Below are 20,901 nucleotides of genomic sequence, written 5' to 3' on the forward strand. Positions count from 1 at the left end.
TCCGAAGGAAAAAAATCAGCAGAACCAGGGGTCACGATTTGAAGCTCCAGGGAGGAAGATTCAGAACCAATGTCAGGAAGTATTTCTTCACGGAGAGGGTGGTGGATGCCTGGAATGCCCTTCCGGAGGATGTGGTGAAGACCAAAACTGTGAAGGACTTCAAAGGGGCGTGGGATAAACACTGTGGATCCATAAAGTCAAGAGGCTGCCAATGAAGAGTGGGTGACTCGCCAGAATGATGGCTACTGCCTGGAGTCAATACCCTTATTAAATAAACATACACAGGCTTACTGTGACTCCAACATCGCTCTAAGCTTCAACAGCAAGAGGAAATGTGGAAAAAAGGATTCACACTCACAAAGAGGGGAGTAGCTGGCTTGTTACGGCGGTTACTACCCCAAATCAAATAAGCCTGATACTTCACTTTTGATGCATATACAGCATAGTTCTCTGATTCAACGGCAGGGGAGAAGAAAAACTGATACTTCACACATCCAGCAGAGCTCTCTGCTTCAACGGCAGGGGAGAAGAAAAGAGGGTTCGCACTCACAAAGCGGGGAGTAGCTGGCTTGTTACGGCGGTTACTACCCCAAACCAAATGTGCCTGATACTTCACTTTCGATGCACATCCAGCATGGCTCTCTGCTTCAACGGCATGGGAGAAGACTTATACTTCACGCATATCCAGCATAGCTCCCTGCTTCAACGGCAGGGGAGAAGGAAAAACAACCAATAAGGGCTGTATAACATAGTCTGGGTAAAACAAATAAGCATGGGTGCAGCTTGCTTATTGCGGCGGCTTCTACCCCTAACTAATCAAGCTAGATATTTCACTTGGATACAGCTCCATCACTGCTCTCTACATTAAAGGTGGGGGTGGAAGGGAAATGGAACCAAGAGCTAAGAGAAACAGATAAGAATGAGAGAAAAAATGTGTGAAGCTTGCTGGGCAGACTAGATGGGCCATTTGGTCTTCTTCTGCCGTCATTTCTATGTTTCTATGTTTCTATGTATTTTAGATGCTTTTTTTGCTGACCCTGTTGCTCTCCACTAAAGAGAGAGGTGATTCACTTGATCCTGGAATGCCATCTTTGAATAAGAGCGGTAGTCCCAGTTCTAGACTTGGAGACTTTCGAATTTTAACTCATGATTCTCTAGAGAGAAGGTACTTTTGGCCCATCTTTGATTTGAAGCATGCCAGTTAGACATTGAAGGTGCCTCTGTTACAGATGGCAACTCTGAGGATCATCATGATGGTAGGAAGCTTATCTTCACATTCCTATAAGGGAGGACAATCAGATTCCTGCACTTTGTAGTTCTTGGCAGACATTTCCAGTTCAGGAATTTCTCTTAGTGGCTGTGACCTTACACTAGGAGGATATTGTAGTCCTCCTGTTTGGCCGATTTGGGCAAAGATGGGAAGAGAGTTAGGCCTTATGTCTAGGTAGTAAGGAACAGTCTTGCAGACGTCATCTCTATGTATCATATGAAGGGTTAATTTAGTCCCTTATGAGAGAGTAAAAAAAGGTTTGATTGATTGATTTATTTATTTATTTATTATATATATTTTATGTTCCTGTAAAGAATACATATCGCACCGGTTTACAAGGAACTGAACAGTTGCCTCCAGGGCGGAAATACATTAAAACAGTTGCCTCAAGGCAGAATACATTAACACAAGTATACAGGAAAACTATTAAAGAGAACTTTCATAAACTCAATTAAATGGAACTGGGAACCATAAATCAGGAACATATGTACAGAACCCAAGCACATAGCTTCATTCATATAGAATGAAGCTATGTGCTTGGGTTCACTGGGAACTTACCATGTTGCAGCTGTCTCTCCATATCCACTCCCCTTCCCCCCCTCCCTTCCTCCTGACTTGAAGCCTGAAAACTTCAAGGTCACAGATACAGAGAGATACAGAATACAACATGGAGACAAGCCCTTAATTAGAGAATAAGAATACACACAGCTCTACTAGTGCTGAAGTTTGTAAAACACCTTGCATATGCCTAGAATTAGTTTATGGGCAACTTCTTTATTAAGTAATGGACTACAGAAACAGTATAATCTGCACATTAGACTTACAGATTCACACATCTTATGGATACAAGTACACTTTTAGCTTTTGAGATATACACATTCTAATCTACTTTCACAGTAGTGTTTACTTATCTGAGGTAATAGTTATATGACTGCTTTCATTTTAATTGACAGTGATATTTATGTAGATATTTGGTGGTTATTCTGGGTGTCTAGCATAATGTGTTAGATTTAGAGAGAATGCAGAGCTAGTGGTTTTACATGTGACAGAGAAGGTCTGTACGAAATGGCGATTAGTGATAGTGAATAAACCACAAGACATCCACCATTTCAAAGTTATCTTGACACATGTAGTACTTTTCCTTATCAGTTAGTTTGCTGTATTTCAGGAGAGTTAGGACAAAAAGAACATGCTGCGCATGTGCAATCCAAAGACTTAATACCCTAGCATCTAGTGGTCTGGGCAGATTCTCTGCCAAGACCTGAACAGATCATTTCAGCAAGACCCATCTCTACAACGAAAAAAGATTCTCCAGTACCGTTTTTAGCCCTTCCCCGAGATGTTGTGACCATTGACTAGAGATATAAGAGGGTGCTAATCTAGGAAAGTGGTAACCTTTGCTAGGGGGAAGAATATTTACCTTTGCTTATTGTGCTCATGTATATAACTTGTTCTGTGACCCTGACATTCTTATAAGCATTTATTTATTTATTTAGAACATTTTTATACCGACCTTCATGTAAAAATACATATCACATCGGTTTACAGCGAAACATCACTTTGGTTTACAATGAAATAACATTTTGTAAAACCATTACATAGAACAGGGGTTACATCAAACTGGGATCTAGGATAACAAATACCAAAAACTGTTAAAATATTGATTGATTTAAATAAAGAATAAGGGTGAAATGGAACAGAGAAGATGTTGGTCTTCTCTGTTCCATTTCACATCTTCTCTGATGAATATCGAGTTAGTTCAAGGGGGGGGGGGGGAGAAGGAAGGTAGGAATGAAGATTGGAAGATTTGCATGAGGATTACAGCAGGTGGGGGAGTTAATGGAAGGATAACATGCAGATTACAACATGAGCCTTAGAGGCTGCTGGAACTCTAGTCAAATGCAATGCTATGGCTGGGGATGGGAGGGCGGGGCCTCGAGGGGAGGAGGAAAGAGGTTGGAAATACTGCTGGTCAGTAATAATCCTAAGAATGTGAGCTCGTGAATTGATAGGGCCTAACAAGGGTTAGTATAAGCATCCTTTCATGTCCCGGGTATGAGAAAGTTCATTCATTAGGGAAATGCCTATCTGAAGAGCCACGTTTTAAGCTTTTTTTTAAAGGTCAACGGGCAGGGTTCCAGACGAAGATTTGGGGGGTAGAGCATTCCATTGAGGATGACCTTCTGTCGATAGGGCGCACTTCCTTAATGAGGTCTTGGCTGAGGGAGCATAGAGAGTGCCTTTGTAAGCTGATCTTATTGGTCTAGAGGATGTGTGGAGACGAAAAGAGATATTTAAATCGAGGGGGTTAGATTGTGCATAGATTTGTGAATCATCATGAGGACTTTGTGGAGAATTCTGAATTTGATGGGGAGCCAGTGAAGATTCCGAAGGATGGGAGTAATGTGCTCTCCTTTGCTGGTGTTAGTCAGAATCCTGGCGGCGGAGTTCTGTAACATCTGAAGGGGTCTGGTGGTGTTAGCAGGGAGTCCGAGAAGTAGAGAGTTGCAGTAGTCTATTTTTGAGAAAATGATAGATTGAAGCACCGTGCGGAAGTCCTGAAGATGGAGGAGGGGTCTTAGCTTTTTTAGAATTCGTAATTTGAAGAAACATTCTTTTGTGGTGGTGTTGACAAATTTTTTTAGGTTTAGCCGGTTGTCCAGAATTACTCAGAGGTCTCTCACCTGGGAGGTGTCAGTTTTTTGGGATGTAGGAGATTTGTTGATTGCCCCGTCTTTGTCATCCTGTGTGATAATAAGGATCTCTGTTTTGCTAGTGTTGAGGACTAAGTTGAGGCTGGTGAGGAGGTGGTTGATAGACAGTAGAAAGCTATTCCAGAAGCTGAGGGTTTTGGAGAGGGAGTCTGTTATCGGGATGAGGATTTGCACATCGTCAGCGTAGATAAAATGGGCTATCTTTAGGCTTGAGAGTAGATGGCAGAGCGGGAGAAGGTAGATGTTGAAGAGCGTCGGTGAGAGAGATGATCCTTGTGGGACTCCTAGTGTGGAGCTGACTGGATGGGATTCTTTGCTGTTGATTCTGACCTTGAAGTTCCTGTTGCTAAGGAATGACTTGAACCAGCTGAGTGCAGTTCCAGTGATGCCAGTGTCTGGGGGTCGATCTATGTGCATTGAGTGGTTCACGGTGTCAAAAGCCGCAGAAATATCTAGAAGTGCGAGGAGATAGGCCTTGAAAAAAGACAACCCTAAGAGTATAGAGCAGAGCTTTCCAAACTTTTCATGTTGGTGACACACTTTTTAGACAAACATAATTTCGGGACACAGTAATTCAGTCTACTAGTAAACCAGAGGTTAAAGGTTAAACGAACGAAACATATTTCGACAATTTATGTATGTTTCCTTAAATATATACATAAATAAAATGTTTCACGACACAACCTATCTCATGAAAACCTTAAATTTATATTAAAAATATATATTCCAAGATTCATGTTATTGTTATAATTTATGAGAAACAATAATAAAACAAATTGTCTGTCCCCCACACACTCATCTCTCTCCTCCCCCCAGCACATGTCTGGCCCCCCACACACTCATATCTCTCCCCCTCAAGCACATGTCTGTCCCCCCAGCACATTTGCCCCCCCACTCACTCATCTCTCTCTCCCCAGCACATGTCTGGCCCCCACACTCATGTACCTCGTCTTTTTGATTGTTGCCAGTTAAGTGCTTCACTCCCTTCCATGATCACCAGACACTGCTGCTTGCAGTCAGTACTCCTCATGGCCAGGCCTCATCGGCAGCAGCAGCCAATGCAAGGATGGCTGGGCTTGTTCCACCCACCAAGCCCCCCAAAAAAAACGCGATTGACAGCAAAAATCACCCAATAATAAGCAACCCATAAACTGAAAAAAAAAAAAAAAAAGTGAATCTCTAGAAAAAGAAAAGCCCAAACTCGCATTGGAGTTGACCGGGCTTGCGCGACACACCTGCACACTGCAGGCAACACACTAACGTGTCCCGACACACAGTTTGGAAAGCTCTGGTATAGAGGCTGTGAGAGATATTAGAAGGGATTCAGTGTTTAACGATTTGCGGAATCTGAATTGAGAGGGTGCAAGGATCTTGTGTCCGTTAAGGTATTCTGTGAGTTGATTGACGATTTTTCCCTGATTTTAGCAATAAAAGGAAGGTTAGCTATTGGGCGAAAGTTAGCGGGATCAGCTGGATTCAAATTAGGTTTCTTTAATAATGGTTTGAGAATGGCGAGTTTTAGAGAGTCTGGTACTAGTCCTTGTGATAAGGAGCAGTTGATGATTTCTGCCAGGGGCTTGGCAATGGTTTTTGGGATTGAGATGAGTAGTTTAGAAGGTATAGGGTCCGAAGAGTGAGAGGAGGGTTTCATTTTCTTGAGCAAGGTTTCTATCTCAAGAGATGAAGTAGGTTCGAATGATTCAAAGATTGTTGACGGTGGTTGGTAGGGGTGTAAAGGGGTAGGGGCTGGAGATTGGATGAGTTAAGTGGGGCTAAAAGGTTGGTGATTTTTTTCTCAAAGTAAATAGCAAGTTCAGTAGATTTGTGAAGTGCTTGGTCATCGGGGATAGTAGGAGGGGAAGGTTTGGTGAGATCAGAGACATAGGAGAACAGGGCCTTTGGGTCAAAGATGAAGTGATGGATTCAAAGATGAAGTGATGAATGTGTATGCACAAAACAGATAAGCATCTGTTTTGTGCATACACAAGGTATTATACAGAAAATATAGCTTTTCATATTTTCATGTAAGCCATAGGTGTCATCATTTTCTTAGTGTTTGTGTGATCCAGGCTACAAGGCAACCCCCCCCCCCCCCCCAGTTCTTCCACCCACTACAGACTTTCACTGCTAGAATGGAATAGCTCTTGCAGGAGCTGGGCTGGGTGGTGAATTTTGCAAAGAGCTAGCTGAAGCCCATGTAGCCTTTGGAATATTTGGTCATCCACTTTGATGTGAAGAATGGTTGAGTATGTATGGCTGTGGAAAGAATTCTCAAAATTCAGGGTCAAGTATGTAACCTGATGTCAGACCATAGCCCCAGGATATAGGACTACCTGCAGTGCTTGGGTTTGATGGCAGTGGCCCTGTGAGGTAGTCTATAAGAAACTCTCAAAATACCTTAAAGGACCAGCCATAGGTATCTGGCTCAGTACTTCTTAAGAACAAACACTGCAAGGGCTTCTGGTCCAGAGGAGTTTCCTTTAGCATGGGCTAAGTTGCAGGGCCGAGAGGGGTTAGAGAGGCCCTGGGAAGCAGAGAGAGAGCTACCATATGCAAGGACATCCTATGTTTAAAGGACTGTGTGATATCTGAAGTAAGGTGAGCTGTATTGTTTATTGTGACTCCTGAAGTGAAGGCGTGCTGCCAGATTTGTTTTGCATTTGTTTCACTGTAAATAAAGGACGCTTAAGGAACAGCCAGAGTCTGCCTCCTGTTTCCTCTGGTGGTTATCAAGCTGCCTATTGCTCGAGCTATCACAAGCCTTTGCAGAAAACTCTCCTGTCTCAGTGGTCACCCCAGTTCCAGATCTATTCGATGAAGCTCCTACTTTCAGGCAGACAAGGAGCAGTCTGTCTGGTAACTGGATACAAAGAATCTAGAAGCTGGGTTAGATCTGGAGACTCCATTTTTGGTTAAGGTAACAGATGTCAGTCTTTTAGGTTGGGGATCTCACTGTTGGGACCAAGTGGTGCACTGAACATGGAATCTTCTAGAGGCCAGTTGGTCTATCATTCACCTGGAGACAAGATCCATAAGAAAGGACCTACCGGAGATCAGCTTGTGCAAGGACAAGCTGTTCAAATCCTTTCAGACAACGTGACAGCAGTGGCATATGTGAATCACCAGGCTGGAATTGGGAGTGTTCCTAGCATGTAGCCAGATGGACTAAGGACCAATGGGTTGTGCTCCCCTACCAGCAGATGGAGACAGACAGGTTTCAAAGTTGTCGTCACCCTAGATACATCCCTACAGTAACCTCAGCCCTTCAGTATTTCATCTCCAGCAGATGTAGGTAGACATGCTTTCCCTATGGGGATGCTGTCTGGATGAAGAAAATTTACTTTTAAATTGGAGAAAAGATTGAGCCCCGCTCTACTGCGGTGATACCTAAAGGTCCCTCCCCCAGTTGAGAATTCCTGAGGTGATTTCTGACATCCCTCAGAGGTGTTCCTTGGTCCGGTAGCCGGGTCCTGGTGTGGACTTTGCTGCTTAAGCAGCTGAACGACAGTGGGTGCAGGAAGCCGTGCACAGTGGTGACAGCAAAGCCCTCTTCCCCCCGCAGCCAGAAACCGTCTGTACACAGCCAGTAAGCACTGAATCCCGGTTAAGTTTAAAAAAAACAAAAAACCTGATCCCATTGGGGCATAGGGAAGTGGGCTTATGAGCGGGTTGCACGCCCCCCCAGTGGGCTAGGCCCCGCTTTAAGCTTGGTCAGCACACCATGTGGTAGGCCGCTGTGGCGCCAGGTTGAGTGCGTCTTAGTGAGTCTCGTATTGCCCGCCATAGGACATTGGTATGCGCAGTGCATTGGCTCTGTGCACGCACCGCGCGCATAACATCGTGCACGTACTTATGACACAGTAAAGTAAGCGCAGGATACAGGAAAAGCCGGGTACATGGGCTGTGTGTGCACCTTGCCGTGCTCAAAATTTGTGCGCATACATTTTTAAGCGCGAGCCAATTGAACGCACAGTTACCGGCGCCAATAGCACCAGCAGCCAAGAAACATAAGCTCCTTGCTCTCTGCGCTGCTTGTCATAGTAGGGCTTCTCGGCCTGACCTGGATTCCAACTTGTGTCAGCACTGTGAGGAAGCCCAAGTGGATCTGGCCTTTCCAGACCTTGCTGAGCCCGGCTCCTCCCATTCAGATGATGGATTGGCAGCCTTAACTGGAAGTACTCCGGATCTGAGTAACCCCTTGACTGGGTCTTCCATGGGAGAGGGAAACTCGGCTGGGCCCACCCCAGTTCCCCCTGGGCTAGGCATGGACCCGGCAGCCTTTTTTTGGGTGGAATTTTTCCAGGGACTACAGGCCTTTGTACAAGTGTGGTCTATTTCCTCGCTTGCCCCTGTCCGGACAGAACCCCAGCTAGCCCCCTCTCCCATTCCTGTTGGCAAATCTCGAGGCATGCACCGCCTCACCAACAGTATCCCTAATGGGGACCATGATGGCACAGACAAAGAGCAAGATCCCTTGGAAGAAGGGGAAATTCCTCTGGGATTAGAACCGTATTGAACCATGTTATGGTTCTTTTATAGAGATGAATTGCCGGCCTTGGTTTCCCAATCCCTGAAAACGCTGGGAGTTCTAGGAGCAGAATCTGATGGAACTAAATAAGAATCCCATTCTGATTTCCTTGCGCAAGGCCTCTTGCTACTTTCCAGTACTGGAAGCCATCCTGGATTTGATTGATCTGTAATGGGATGCCCCAGAAGCAAGTTTTAAAGGGGGGGGCCGGGCACTAGAAGCTCTATACCCTCTGGATCCAGCAGTGAGAGAACATTTGCATTTCCTTAAAGTGGATGCACTGGTCTGTGCTGTCTCTAAGTGAATTCCTAGTGGAGGGAGGAGTGGCCTTAAAGGGTGCACATGATAGACGGCGTCTATCCTTAAGCCTTTGATGCAGTAGCAACGACCTTACAGATTGCTGCTTCTTGTGCCCTGGTAGCGTGTTCATGCCTACTTCTCTCTCAGGAGGTGGGTGACTTAGTGGTGAACCCCAGAGCAACTATGAAACACGCTGCTGCTTTTTTTTTTAGCAGATGTGGGCTTGGATTTACTCCGTACTTCAACCAGAGGAGCGGCCTCAGTGGAAATGGCCAGAAGACAGTTATGGCTGTGGAATTGGTCAGCTGATGCAACCTCCAAGACCAATCGTACAAAGATGCTTTTTAAAGGATCACTCCTATTTGGAAATGAATTGGAAAAACCGAAGAGTAAATGGGGCGAATCTCCAGTTCCCTGGCTACTGGAAGATAAGAGGAAGCAATTGCAGTGCCCCTTGCCTATGAGGGGCCAGTCCAGGGGCTCTCAATGTTTCTGCCCCTACAGAAACCCGACATTTCATAGGTCTTAGCCCAGCCCATGAAAGGGGCAGGTTTAGGTTCAGGATCGTCCCGAACCTCCAATGAGATTTTACCAACCCATCTTTGGAATGAGGAGCTAGGAGGTTGACTGTTCTCTCTCTTACCAAAGATGGGTCGAGATCACGTTGGACAAGTGGGTGCTGGAAGCCATACGAGAAGGATAGGTGCTGGAATTTCGTAGCACTTCTCAGGACGTATTCATGATGTCGTCTTGCTACTTCCAGCACAAAAAGCAGGTAGTAGAAATTACTCTTTTAAGGCTCTTCAGGATGAGGGCTGTAATCCCAGTACCTATGCCCCAGGAAAATACAGGACGTTATTCCATCTATTTCATCGTGCCCAAGAAGGAAGTTTCCTTTAGCTTCATCCTGGACTTCAAGAGTGTCAACGACAACCTTCGAGTGAGTCATTTCCACATGGAAACCTTACGCTCCGTGATAATGGCCGTACAACCGGGAGAGTTCCTAACCTCCCTGGACCTATCCAAGGCCTATCTACATATTCCAATCCGTCAAGAGCACCAACGCTTCCTATGCTTTGCCATACTGGGTCACCATTATCTGTTCTGGGCACTGCTCTTTGGCCTAGCCACCGCCCCAAGAACATTTTCCAAGATTATGGTGGTCGTGGCAGCAGTGTTGAGAAGTGAAGGAATCCTGCTACACCTGTACTTGAACGACTGGTTGATCCTGGCCAAATCCATGGAAGAATGACTCTGGGTGACCAACAGGGTGACCTCCTTGCTTCAGGAACTCTGTTGGGTAGTAAATCTGGACAAGAGCAGTCTCAAGCCTTCTCAGTCATTGGAGTATCTGAGAGTCTGGTTTGACACCAGGCAGAGCAAAGTCTTTCTCCCGACCACATGGATATGGAAGTTGATGTCCCAGGTGTGTCAGTTGATGAACACAATATGCCCGATAGTGTGGAGCTATCTCCAAATTCTCTGTTTGATGGTGGCAACCTTGGAAGTATTGCCTTGGACAATAGCCCACATGCGCCCACTTCAACACTCACTGCTGTCACATTGGAACCCGCAGTCTCAAGACGAGTGTGCTCTCACCTCAAGTGGTGCTTGCAGGAGGCTCGTCTGAGCAGGGGGGGGTGTCCCTGTCCTTCCCGAACTGGCTGGTGCTTACAACGGATGCGAGTCTCTGGGGCTGGGGAGCTCAGTGTCAGGAACTCATGGCCCAGGGACATTGGACGGAGGAAGAGGCTGCCTGGAAGCCCGGACAGTGAGGCTGGCATGCTTGCAATTCAGCCACAGATTCCAGGGTCAAGCGGTCCACATGACTGACAATGCAACAAATGTAGCCTACATCAACTGCCAGGAAGGAACCAAGAGCCAGCAGGTGTCTCTGGAGATAGACCTCCTTATGGAATGGGCGGAAATCCATTCATCCATCTGCTGGCCACATTCTCACAATGCGAAGGTTCCCTGATTCTTCAGTCACAGAAGAGATCCGTGGTCTCTAGGGATCGATGCTCTCGTTGAGACTTGGTCGGAAGAAGAGTTACTATATGCCTTTCCTCTGTGGACCCTGCTGAGCAGGATCATTTGCAGAATCAACTACAAGGGATTAGTCCTACTAGTAGCTCCGGATTGACCCAGGCATCTGTGGTATGTGGACATGCGGAGACCCCTGATGGAGAACCTCCTCTGCTTCCCACCACACAGGGATCTGCTACAGCAGGAATCAGTCTCTCACGAGAATCTGACTTGATTCTGTCATTCGGTCCCTTGAGAGGGCTTGCCTGATGAAGCGAGGATATTCTGCAGTGGTAATTGCTACTTTACTCCACTCTCGGAAGTCCTCTACGTGCCTAGCAAATGTGTGGGTCATAAGAACATAAGAAATTGCCATGCTGGGTCAGACCAAGGGTCCATCAAGCCCAGCATCCTGTTTCCAACAGAGGCCAAACCAGGTCACAAGAACCTGGCAAGTACCCAAATACCAAGAAGGTCTGAAGAGAATTTTTGAGATCTGGTGCAAGGAATGGTGTCCTCCCTCAGGTGGTCAAAATCCCATTTATTCTGGAATTTTTGCAGGACGGCTTGAATAAAGGTTTGGCCCTTAACTCCTTGAAGGTGCAGGTAGCAGCGCTCTCCTGTTTCAGGGTGATGTGAGCAGAACCTTCCTATTGGCTCATCTGGGCATGGCCCATTTTCTGAAAGGGGTGAAGCAACTTCGGCTTAATCTTAATCTAGTATTGGAGTTTTTGGCAGGGCTCTCCTTTCAACCTCTGTGTGGTCTTTCCTTGCATTTTTTAATCTTAAACAATGTTCCAGGTGGCTATATGCTCGGCACATTGGATCTCTGAACTGGAGGCACTGTCAGGAACTGTTTCTCCAGATGACTCCAGGAGCGTTACAGCTTTATACTGTTCCATCCTTCTTGCCCAAGGTAGTCTCGGAGTTTCATTTGAATCAGCCCATTTTGTTGCCTTCCCTAGATAAGCACAGGGATGTGGAGGAATACTGCCTCCTCCGTCATTTGAATGATGGTATGCTTTTGGTGCAGCATCTGGAAGTTTCAGAATCAGTCTGAAAAATGGACCACTTGTTTGTCGTTCATGGTGGAAGGAAGCAGGGCAAGCCAGCTTTGCGGGCTGCCATAGCTTACTGGATTAAGGAGGTGGTCACGGGAGCCTATGTGGTGGGGGCAGGAAAGCCATTACCTTCAGGTTAAAGCTCATTCCACCAGGGCTCAGGCAATCTCATGGGTGGAAATTAGACTGCTGTCCCCTGTCGATATCTGCCAAGAAGCAACATGGTCCTCCTTGCACACCTTCTTCTGGTTCTATCGCCTGAACGTACAGGTCAGAGAAGGCTCAGCCTTTGCGAGGGCATTATTAACTGAAACGCAGATAGCCTCCCTCCCCAATCGGGAGTAGTTTTTGTACATCTGATTGCTCCTAAGTCCATCTTGCTACATGCTAGGAAATGGAGAAATTACTTACCTGATTATTTCATTTTCCTTAGTGTAGACAAATGAACTCAGCATCCCGCCCCCAGCTGCCCAAGAATGGTGCCAAGGATTCGCCCTTGGAGTGGATATCGATTCCAAGAGATTATTGGTAAGCCATCATACAGTCCCTAGATCAGGACAACTGTAATCTTACTGGGGTTCAGAATTTGCTTGAGTACAATTACGGTTATCCGTTTTTAATCAAGTTTTTTTGATATGTCCATAGTGGCTTTTGAAGAGAATTCTGAAGGGCTGAGGTCATTGCAGGGGTGTATCTAGGGTGTCATCAGCTTTGAAACCTGAGTCCTTCTCCATCTGCTGGCAGGGGAGCACAACCCATTGGTCCTGAGTCTATCTGTCTACACTAAGGAAAACAAAATTATCAAGTAAGTAATTTCTCCATTTTTGGTAGTCAAGGAAATGAGTCGTCTTATTCTTTTGGGTAGAGCACCATTTAAGGGTGCTAACAACTGCCCTTAAAGCAGGGGTGGATAATGTCCATGCAGACTTTCTTGAGTCAACATAACTGGATCCACAATTGGGAATTTTCCAATGAGGCCTTCATCCTAATTGCCAGTGCGGAAGATCTATTATGGACCTAATGGCAACAAAGAGGAAGGCCAAGGTAGTCAGATTCTTCAGCTGCAGAAGAAAGTAAGGTTCAGAGTGTCTGGATGCATAATTACACCCATGGTCTCCATGTTGCCTGCTATGTCTTTCCTCCGTGGCCTCTCATGGGACAAATCCTGCAGAAAATAACCAGAGTTCGGAACCTGGTGGTGCTGGATCACTCCATATGCCCCCTGGTTTGTGGACCTCATGAGAATCATTGAGGGAGAGCCCCTAAGTGTCCTGCAGAACAGGGAACTTTTGGGTCAGGGTCCAACAGTATGTGAGGATTCACTCCACTTTGCCTTACGACCTGGCCATTCAGAAAATGTCTTAATGAGGAAAGGTTTTTCTGACAAGGTACTTTCCATGCTTTGACAGACCCGCAAAAGATCCACCTCATTAGCTTATGTGAGAGTGTGGAGAATTTTTTAATCTTGGTATGCAGATAGGGTGACTGCCAGTAGCTATCGTTTTAACTTTTTTGCAGGAAATCCTGGAGTTAGGACTAGCGCTTAACTCTCTCAATGTACAAGTGGCAGCTATTGCATGCTATAGGATAATTTTTGAGCTATGCTGGTGGTGCAGCCTGGTGTCTTGTGCTTCTTGAAAGAAAGTTGATTCTCTCATGGAATCTGAATTTGGTTCTAAGAGCCCCTCAAAAAGGCATCCCTGAAAGATCTAACTTTGAAATTTTTTTTCTGGTAGTCTTATGTTCAGCAAGGTGAATTTCTGAGCTTCGCGCTCTTTCTTGTAGGGAACTTTTTCTCAGATTCTCTGAGTCTGTCTCTCACACGGTTCTTCTGCCATTTCTATGTTTCTTTCTTTTTTTGCTTAAATTGGTTTTGCAATTTCATTTTAACCAGACAGTTTGCCTCCTTTTCTTCAAGAATAATTCCTCAGTTGAGGATGCTGAAGAGCTTCATCAGTTGTCCACAGGGTAGATCTGTGATATTTGAAGGTGGCAAATTCTTTCAGGATATCTGTTCACTTATTTGTCTTCAGTAGATGAAAAAAGGGAGAAGCTGCTTCTAAAGCTCTGATTGCGAGATGGATCAAGGAGGCCATTTGCTTTGCATGCATTTCTAAAAGCTTTCTACTTCCCAAAGATCAGAGGGCCCATTTCACCAGGACTCAGGCCTCTTCGTGGGCTTAGCTTAACATAATTTCATCTTTGGAGCTATACAGAGTAGTTAGTTGGGTTTCCCTGCATTCATTCATGAAACATTATTGTTCGGATATTAAAGCCAGAGAATATGCCGCTTTTGGTTTGGCCATTTTGAGAGTAGGGAATAGCAGTATCCCACCCAGTCTGTAGGATGAATTTGGTATATTTTACTTATTTGTATTGGTCTGGTGGGATGACAAGGAAGGTGAAATTTAGTCTTGCATGCTAATTTCCTTTCCTTATGTCTTACCAGACCAGACTAGTCCAGTACTCTCACAGACTGCCAGATGGTTTGCTCTATTCTTATTCTTTTTCCTCTTTAAAGGGAGTTTAACCCTTACTTGTGCTGAAGATATCTGGGTGTGTATATAGTTCTTACACTTTGCAGTTTAGAGGTGTTTTTAGGCTTCTAGTTAGCAAATTTCCCAAGGTTTGAAGGAATTGCTGCAAAGCCCCCTGATTTAGAGGGTTGTGAAGAGGAGTTAAATGCTTAGCTTGTTAAAGAAAATATTGGCAGGCTAAGGTCAGCATGAGACACTTTATAGCAGAGGTAGCCAACTCCGGTCCACAAGTGCCACAAACAGTCCTGATTTTCAGGATATCCACAGTGAATATGCATGGGATTTGCATATATTTTCTCCATTGCATGTAAATCTATCTTATGCATATTCACTATCGATATCCTGAAAACCAGGCCTATGTATGGCTCTTGAGGATCAGAGCTGACAACCCCTGCTATACAGGATCACATCAGCAAACCAGTTGCTCTCTGCCTTAATCTATATAACTTATATAACTTATATAACTCCATATATAACCAGTGTACATACCATCTGCTCCTCAAATCCATGTATATATCTTATCCTTATGTATCTGTTCTCTCCCTCCCCCACCCCCCCTTGTTGTATCTATCCCTCCTTCCCCAAGTTATTTAGTTATTTAGTTATCTGCTTTGTTACTGTGTTACATATTGTTCTTTGTAAAGGCCTCGCCTATATATTCCTTGTTATAAGTTACTTGTAAACCGGCACGATGTGCAAACGGTTGCCGGTATATAAAATAAAATAAATAAATAAATAAATAAAATAAATAATAAATCTGCTGGTAGGAAAGTATAACCCACTGGTCTGGCAGGACTCAAGGAAAGGAAATTGGCAAGTAAGACTACATTTCACCTTTACGTGAAGAAATTATTTTGAAAATTCAGTCCTTTATTTCGAAGATCTGACTAGGCATTGCTAAAATCTTTAGGAGTTGTATAAAAACAACATGCAGCCTTATACAGAATATAATTACAAATAAATATTTAGAAAACGAATAGGTAAAGAATAACAATTATAAGGTTTGAGAGGTTGTCTTGCATGTAGCAAGATTCTAATGTGAAGATAAGTCAAAATCCTCAGATTACAATTTGTTGATATTTGAGAGGTTGACAGTGAATCTTTATAGAATACATCTTGAATAAAAGTAATACCCTTGGAAGTGATTGTCACTGTTTTAGGAGGTACAGCCTCCAGAATTGGACATGCTGTTCTAGATTGGATCTTGCCAATGACTTGTACAGAGGTATTACCTTTTTCTCCCCTACTGGTTGTGCTTCTTTCTATGCATCTTAGCATCCCTCTGGCTGTTGACTTATTGTACTTGGTAAGTGAGGTCATCAGACATGGTAACCCTCAGGTTTCTCTCTCCTGGTTGGTGCACGTCAACTGCTCACCTGCCACTGTGTATTAGTGCCTTGGATTTCTGCATTCCACGTGCATGATTCTACACATTTTTGCTTGATTTGTAATTATCAAACATCCCATCACCTTTTGAGTTATTTTAGATCACGTCTCATTCTGTCTACTTTTCAAGGGTGTCTGCTCTATTGCAGATCTTAGTATTGTCTACAAAAAGGCAAACTTTTCCTTCTAATCCCTCTGCAGTATCTCACAAAGATATGAACAAAATCTGCCCCAGAACAAATCCCTGAGGTAATCCACTAATCACCTTTGTCCTCCAGAGTGAATTCCATTTAATACTATTCTCACTCAACTAATTTCTTCTCCAGTACACCGTATTGGGGCCCACCCCATAAGTCGCTCAGTTTATTTATGAGCCTTGTATGCAAGACAGTATCAAAAATTTTGTTGAAATCCAAATACACCACATTTGTCACATGGCCCTGATCTTGTTGTCTGGTCACCCAATCAGATTTGTCTGACATCTCCCTTTGGTAAACCCATGCTGCTGCAAATCCTCCTGCATCCCACTGCTTTCTAAATACTTCATTATCCTTTCATTCAGCAGAATCTGCATTAATTTACCCACCACTGAGATGAGGCTAACCAGCCTATAATTTCCAAGCTCTCTATTATCGTTTTTGTGAAGGAGGAAATATCCACCCTTCTCCAGTCCTAAGGAAACACATTCATCTCCAAACATTGATTGAACAAATCCGTCTGTGGACCTGCCAGAAACTCCCTGAACTCCATTCATAGTCTAGGATCTCTCTCTCTCTCTCTCTCTCATATATATATATATATATATATATATATATATATATTTATATATCTCTATATAGAGAGAGAAATCCATCCTGCCTCAGAGCTTTGTCCACTTCTAGTTTTGCTAGTGTCATGCAAATACTCCTTGTTTTGTACATGGTGTGATATCTGTGCCCACTACCATATTTGCTCCTTACAACTATTTATGGTCCTTCTCCAACCTTTGAACAATAAACAAAAGTATTTGTTGAGCATTTCTGCAAAATAGTAATAGGATAAGCATGGTGGATCCCTGCTTGTAAAGAAGTAAAGGGAAAAGTCAGAGATCAACTAGGGGAGGTGGCTGGCATTGTGCAGACAAGATGAGCCTTACAGTGCTCATCTGACCTTTTACTCTACCCTATTAACATTCTTGATATTCTGCCTCATATAGGCATTCAGACGCAGATCACAGTAAACATTTAAATATCAGACAATGATACAAATGTGATACAGAATGATACAAAACAAAAATCAGTGTTTCCATGTTTGTTTCAAATTGGGGATATCTGATAGATGTTGTTTTCCTCTCTGTTCCAAACTTATCTCACACAAATCCTTCCTTGTTTCCCCAGGTGCTTGTCTTTAGTCTGAGGCCTGATAGTGCTTCAGTGTGGTTTTGCACTGAAACACTCTACTTATCTGCTACCTTTCAGAAAGCTACTAAAAACATGGCTCTTTGAGACCACCTTTTGGCCACAAATCTAAGTTCACCCACTCTTAAGCCATCCTCATGGATTATTATTAAAATACTGCAGGAAATTGTACTGTCTAAGAGCCTGCTAGATGCACTCAAGCCAATCATCCTAGCATATTAAACCTCTCTACCTATGTGCTTTCTTCAATTGCTCTACCTCACATTGCCTTAATATATCTTTCTGATGCATTTTCCCTGATTGATTTATTTTGGTGTCTTATGATACTATATATCCCTGCATGAAATTTTTTTTTTTTTTTTTGCCATTTTATTTGAAATGCTAAGAATGTAAAAGTTGACCACCTATAGCATGCTTTTTATGCTGTCTAATGGCAAAAGAATGAAATAAACAATGGCGATTTAATTCTCACTCCACAGGAGCTGGAGACTCCTACTGATAAAAGGATCTTCGTGCTGGCTGCAGCCCTAAGGGCTGGGTACACCATTGAGCATTTGTATGAGCTCACGAAGATTGACCGCTGGTTCCTGCATAAGATGAAAAACATCACCGACCACGTCACAAAACTAGAGACATACCGTGAGGATGAAACCAAGATGCCCTCGGAGGTGCTGCTGAAGGCCAAACAGCTGGGCTTTTCTGATAAACAAATTGCCCAAGCAGTGCAGAGGTAACTGATTAAACTACCTCCTTTTACCCCATCCCCATTAGTACCTGCCTCAGATGTAGATCGTGTCCTCCATGTTATTGGAGATAACAGAAAACATTTTATCTTCTGCCTTCTTGCTCCCTTGGGAAATTGTTATCCCTTTAAATTTGGTCCTAGATCCACGTCCTTGTGGCATTAACCAGAAGAATTCCCTTGTTTTGTTCTGGCCCACAACTCTTCAGGAAAGACCTTGCTGTATCACGGTAAATGTTTTCCAAGCATCTGAATAAAATGAATGGGTGTGTGGATGGTTGAACATAAGATTTGCTATATTGTGTCAGATCAGGGGTCCATGGAGTCTAGAATTCTTTCTGACAGAGACCAGTCTGGATCACTTGGAAGAGCCCAACAGATCATTCCATGTTGCTCACTCCTAGAAGTGGGTGTATATGCAGAGTTCATGGTGCCCTGTGAAGCCATAGGAAGGGCTGCAAAATACAACCCTTCCCAAAGATTTCCTCCTCTGACTTGCCACAAGGGTCTAGGGTTAGGAAACTACCCTAATACACCTCGCCCATCTTTGCTGATCCTTGGAGCAGTAATGCAGAGCCTAAGGCTGTTTCCTCTTCTTGTATAGCCTGGCTTGGAGTGTCTCACTTTGAGCTGCGCTACAATACGGCAGTTGACACAGTTCAAAGCACAACACTTCAGCCCTGCATAGGAAGAGGAAGCAACTCTAGGCATTGTCTTGTTGCTCTACTTTAACCACGTTCAGATTGCTGCAACTGGGTGAGAAAAAGCGAGGGTTTGTGTGGATATTAGTGAGGGGATCAGAGAGGATGGGAGGTGAATGGAAGGGGGTTTTGGTGTAAAAGGATGTTGGGGAGGTGTGGAATAAAGGACTTTTAAAGGGTTTGTGGAATGTCTGAGTGATGGGATTAAAGTTGGGGTGGAGTGAATTGTGAGTGAGGGGTTGGTGGGAGTGTTTGTAAAATAAGGAAGGGAATCAGAAGAAATGTGGAGTGTGCATGTAAATGAGGGAATTAGAGATGATGTGGAGTGTATGTGTAAGAGAGTGAGGGGTTGTAGGGTATGTGAGAGTGAGAAAAGGGTAGTCCTGGAGGAAGGATCTGTCCTCCCTTCCTCGCCTGATCCTTTCTTCCTCCTCCCTGAGCTGCCTACTCTTTCCTTCCCTCTGCTTCCTTCATCTCTTCCTTCTATCCCTCCCCCTGAGATTCCTTCTCCATTTCCCCCCAGAGATCCCTTTCCCCAGCATGAGTGAGTGGTACAATGGAGCAAGATTTAGTGAGGGAATCAGAGATGCTGTGGAGTATGAGGAAAGGAGTTGGGAGGGGAGTGAGAGAATGAAGGGATCAGTGTAAAGCTCACTCTGTGCTTATGGCCAGGGACACAAGAACACTTAGACTCAGTAAAAAGTATAATGTATGTTTATTAGTCAATATAAGTGTTCTCGGGAGATGCTGGGTACTGGGTGCCCTTAGTCTTACAAACTGACCAGCATCTCCTCGTATACAGGAAGTGATCCTTCTTTTATAGATAACATACAATATTGTGGAAGCTTCTAGACTTGCGTGACTGCCCAAAGAATCATTTACATAAGTTGTGATGTCAAATGCATGATTAGATCATCCCTAACTATCCCTGATTAGCTTCTTCCCAGGTGGTGTGGCCCATTTCCCATGGCTTTCTTTGTTCTGTTAAAATCTTCACTGGTCAAGATAATCAACACGTCTGTAACTGTGTTGATTACAAACTCCTGAGAATATTGCCTGAAGCTCCCCTGTGGTTTCTTCTTTGTGACTCTATGAATAGGCATCACCTGTCTGGTGCCAGCTTGCCTGCTTTTGTAGATATCCAGGGACATTCTGCACATCATGCTCAGAAAGTCACTCAGAGTCCATTCAGCCCAGGCAGGCCAAAGATACGCAGAGGCTTCTGGGGATTTCCTTCTCCATGTTGGTTTTCTCTTCAGGCATACTTCTCATTAGGGAGCTGTGTGTGATTTGAGGTGATCAGAGGGCTATGCAGCATGAATGAGGTGATTGGATGGGGGTGGGGTGGAGAGACAGTAAGAGAATCAATGTGGGATGTGAGTGAGAGACAGGATCAGTGTCAGGGGGGAGTGGTTTGAGTGGATTATCCCTTTCCTCCTCTTCCAACTCTACCCCTTCTGCCTGAGATCCCCTTTGTCCCTCTTTTGAGATCCCTCTCACCATCTCCTCATCCTTCCCCTCCTTCCTCAGAACCAATTGTGATGATCTATTTAACTGGTCACAAAAATGTCAGAAAATTAGAGGTACTTTATAAAAAAAATTATGTAAATTGCTACTATTGCCACAAAGTCTTGTCAAATCTGCCATAAAAGTTGCCAACACTTGCTGCAAAGTCTTGAAAAAATTGGTGCATGAAACCAGGAGCACTGTGTATATACATGCATATGTGTATGTGTATACACATACATAATAATATATCTTGCAGAAATCTTCAACCCTTGTACATTTTTCACATTGTGTCTGAAAATAAAATGCATTAAAGTATGAGTTCATTTCAATGATCTAAACATACTCCACTTTTTTCATGAAAGGAGGATTATAGAAATTTTCAAACAGTAATTGAGAATAAAAAAAAGCTAAGTCTTCACATCCCTTGAATCAGTAGTTGATGGAACCCGCCTTTTGCAGCAATAACATCCAGCAGTCATTTAGGGTGTTGACCAACTTTGCACAACAGGCTGGTTCAGTTTTTGCCCTTTCTTCTTGGAAGGAGAGCTCACGTGCTTTCAGGTTGGCTGTGCATCATATGTCAACTGCAGTCTTCTGTTGGATTCAGTGTGGACCATTTAGACATTCACTTTCTCCTTGCTGAGCCATTCCATTATTGCTTTTTCTTTGTGCTTAGGATTACAGTCCTGCTGAAAAGTCCCAGGTCTATCTGTTGGATTGGCATAGGTTGT

The 20,901-nt window shown here is 44.1% G+C and overlaps 1 protein-coding gene across 1 annotated transcript in view; it reads left to right on the top strand.

The window, feature by feature from the left end:
- Positions 1-20,901, top strand: part of CAD (carbamoyl-phosphate synthetase 2, aspartate transcarbamylase, and dihydroorotase) — a 363,344-nt gene that overhangs the window by 126,344 nt on the left and 216,099 nt on the right. Inside the window, 1 exon segment of the mRNA XM_029596327.1 lies at positions 17,698-17,948. Coding sequence (XP_029452187.1) covers positions 17,698-17,948 — 251 coding nt within the window.

Source organism: Rhinatrema bivittatum, chromosome 3 (assembly GCF_901001135.1).
Source record: "Rhinatrema bivittatum chromosome 3, aRhiBiv1.1, whole genome shotgun sequence".
NCBI lineage: Eukaryota > Metazoa > Chordata > Amphibia > Gymnophiona > Rhinatrematidae > Rhinatrema > Rhinatrema bivittatum.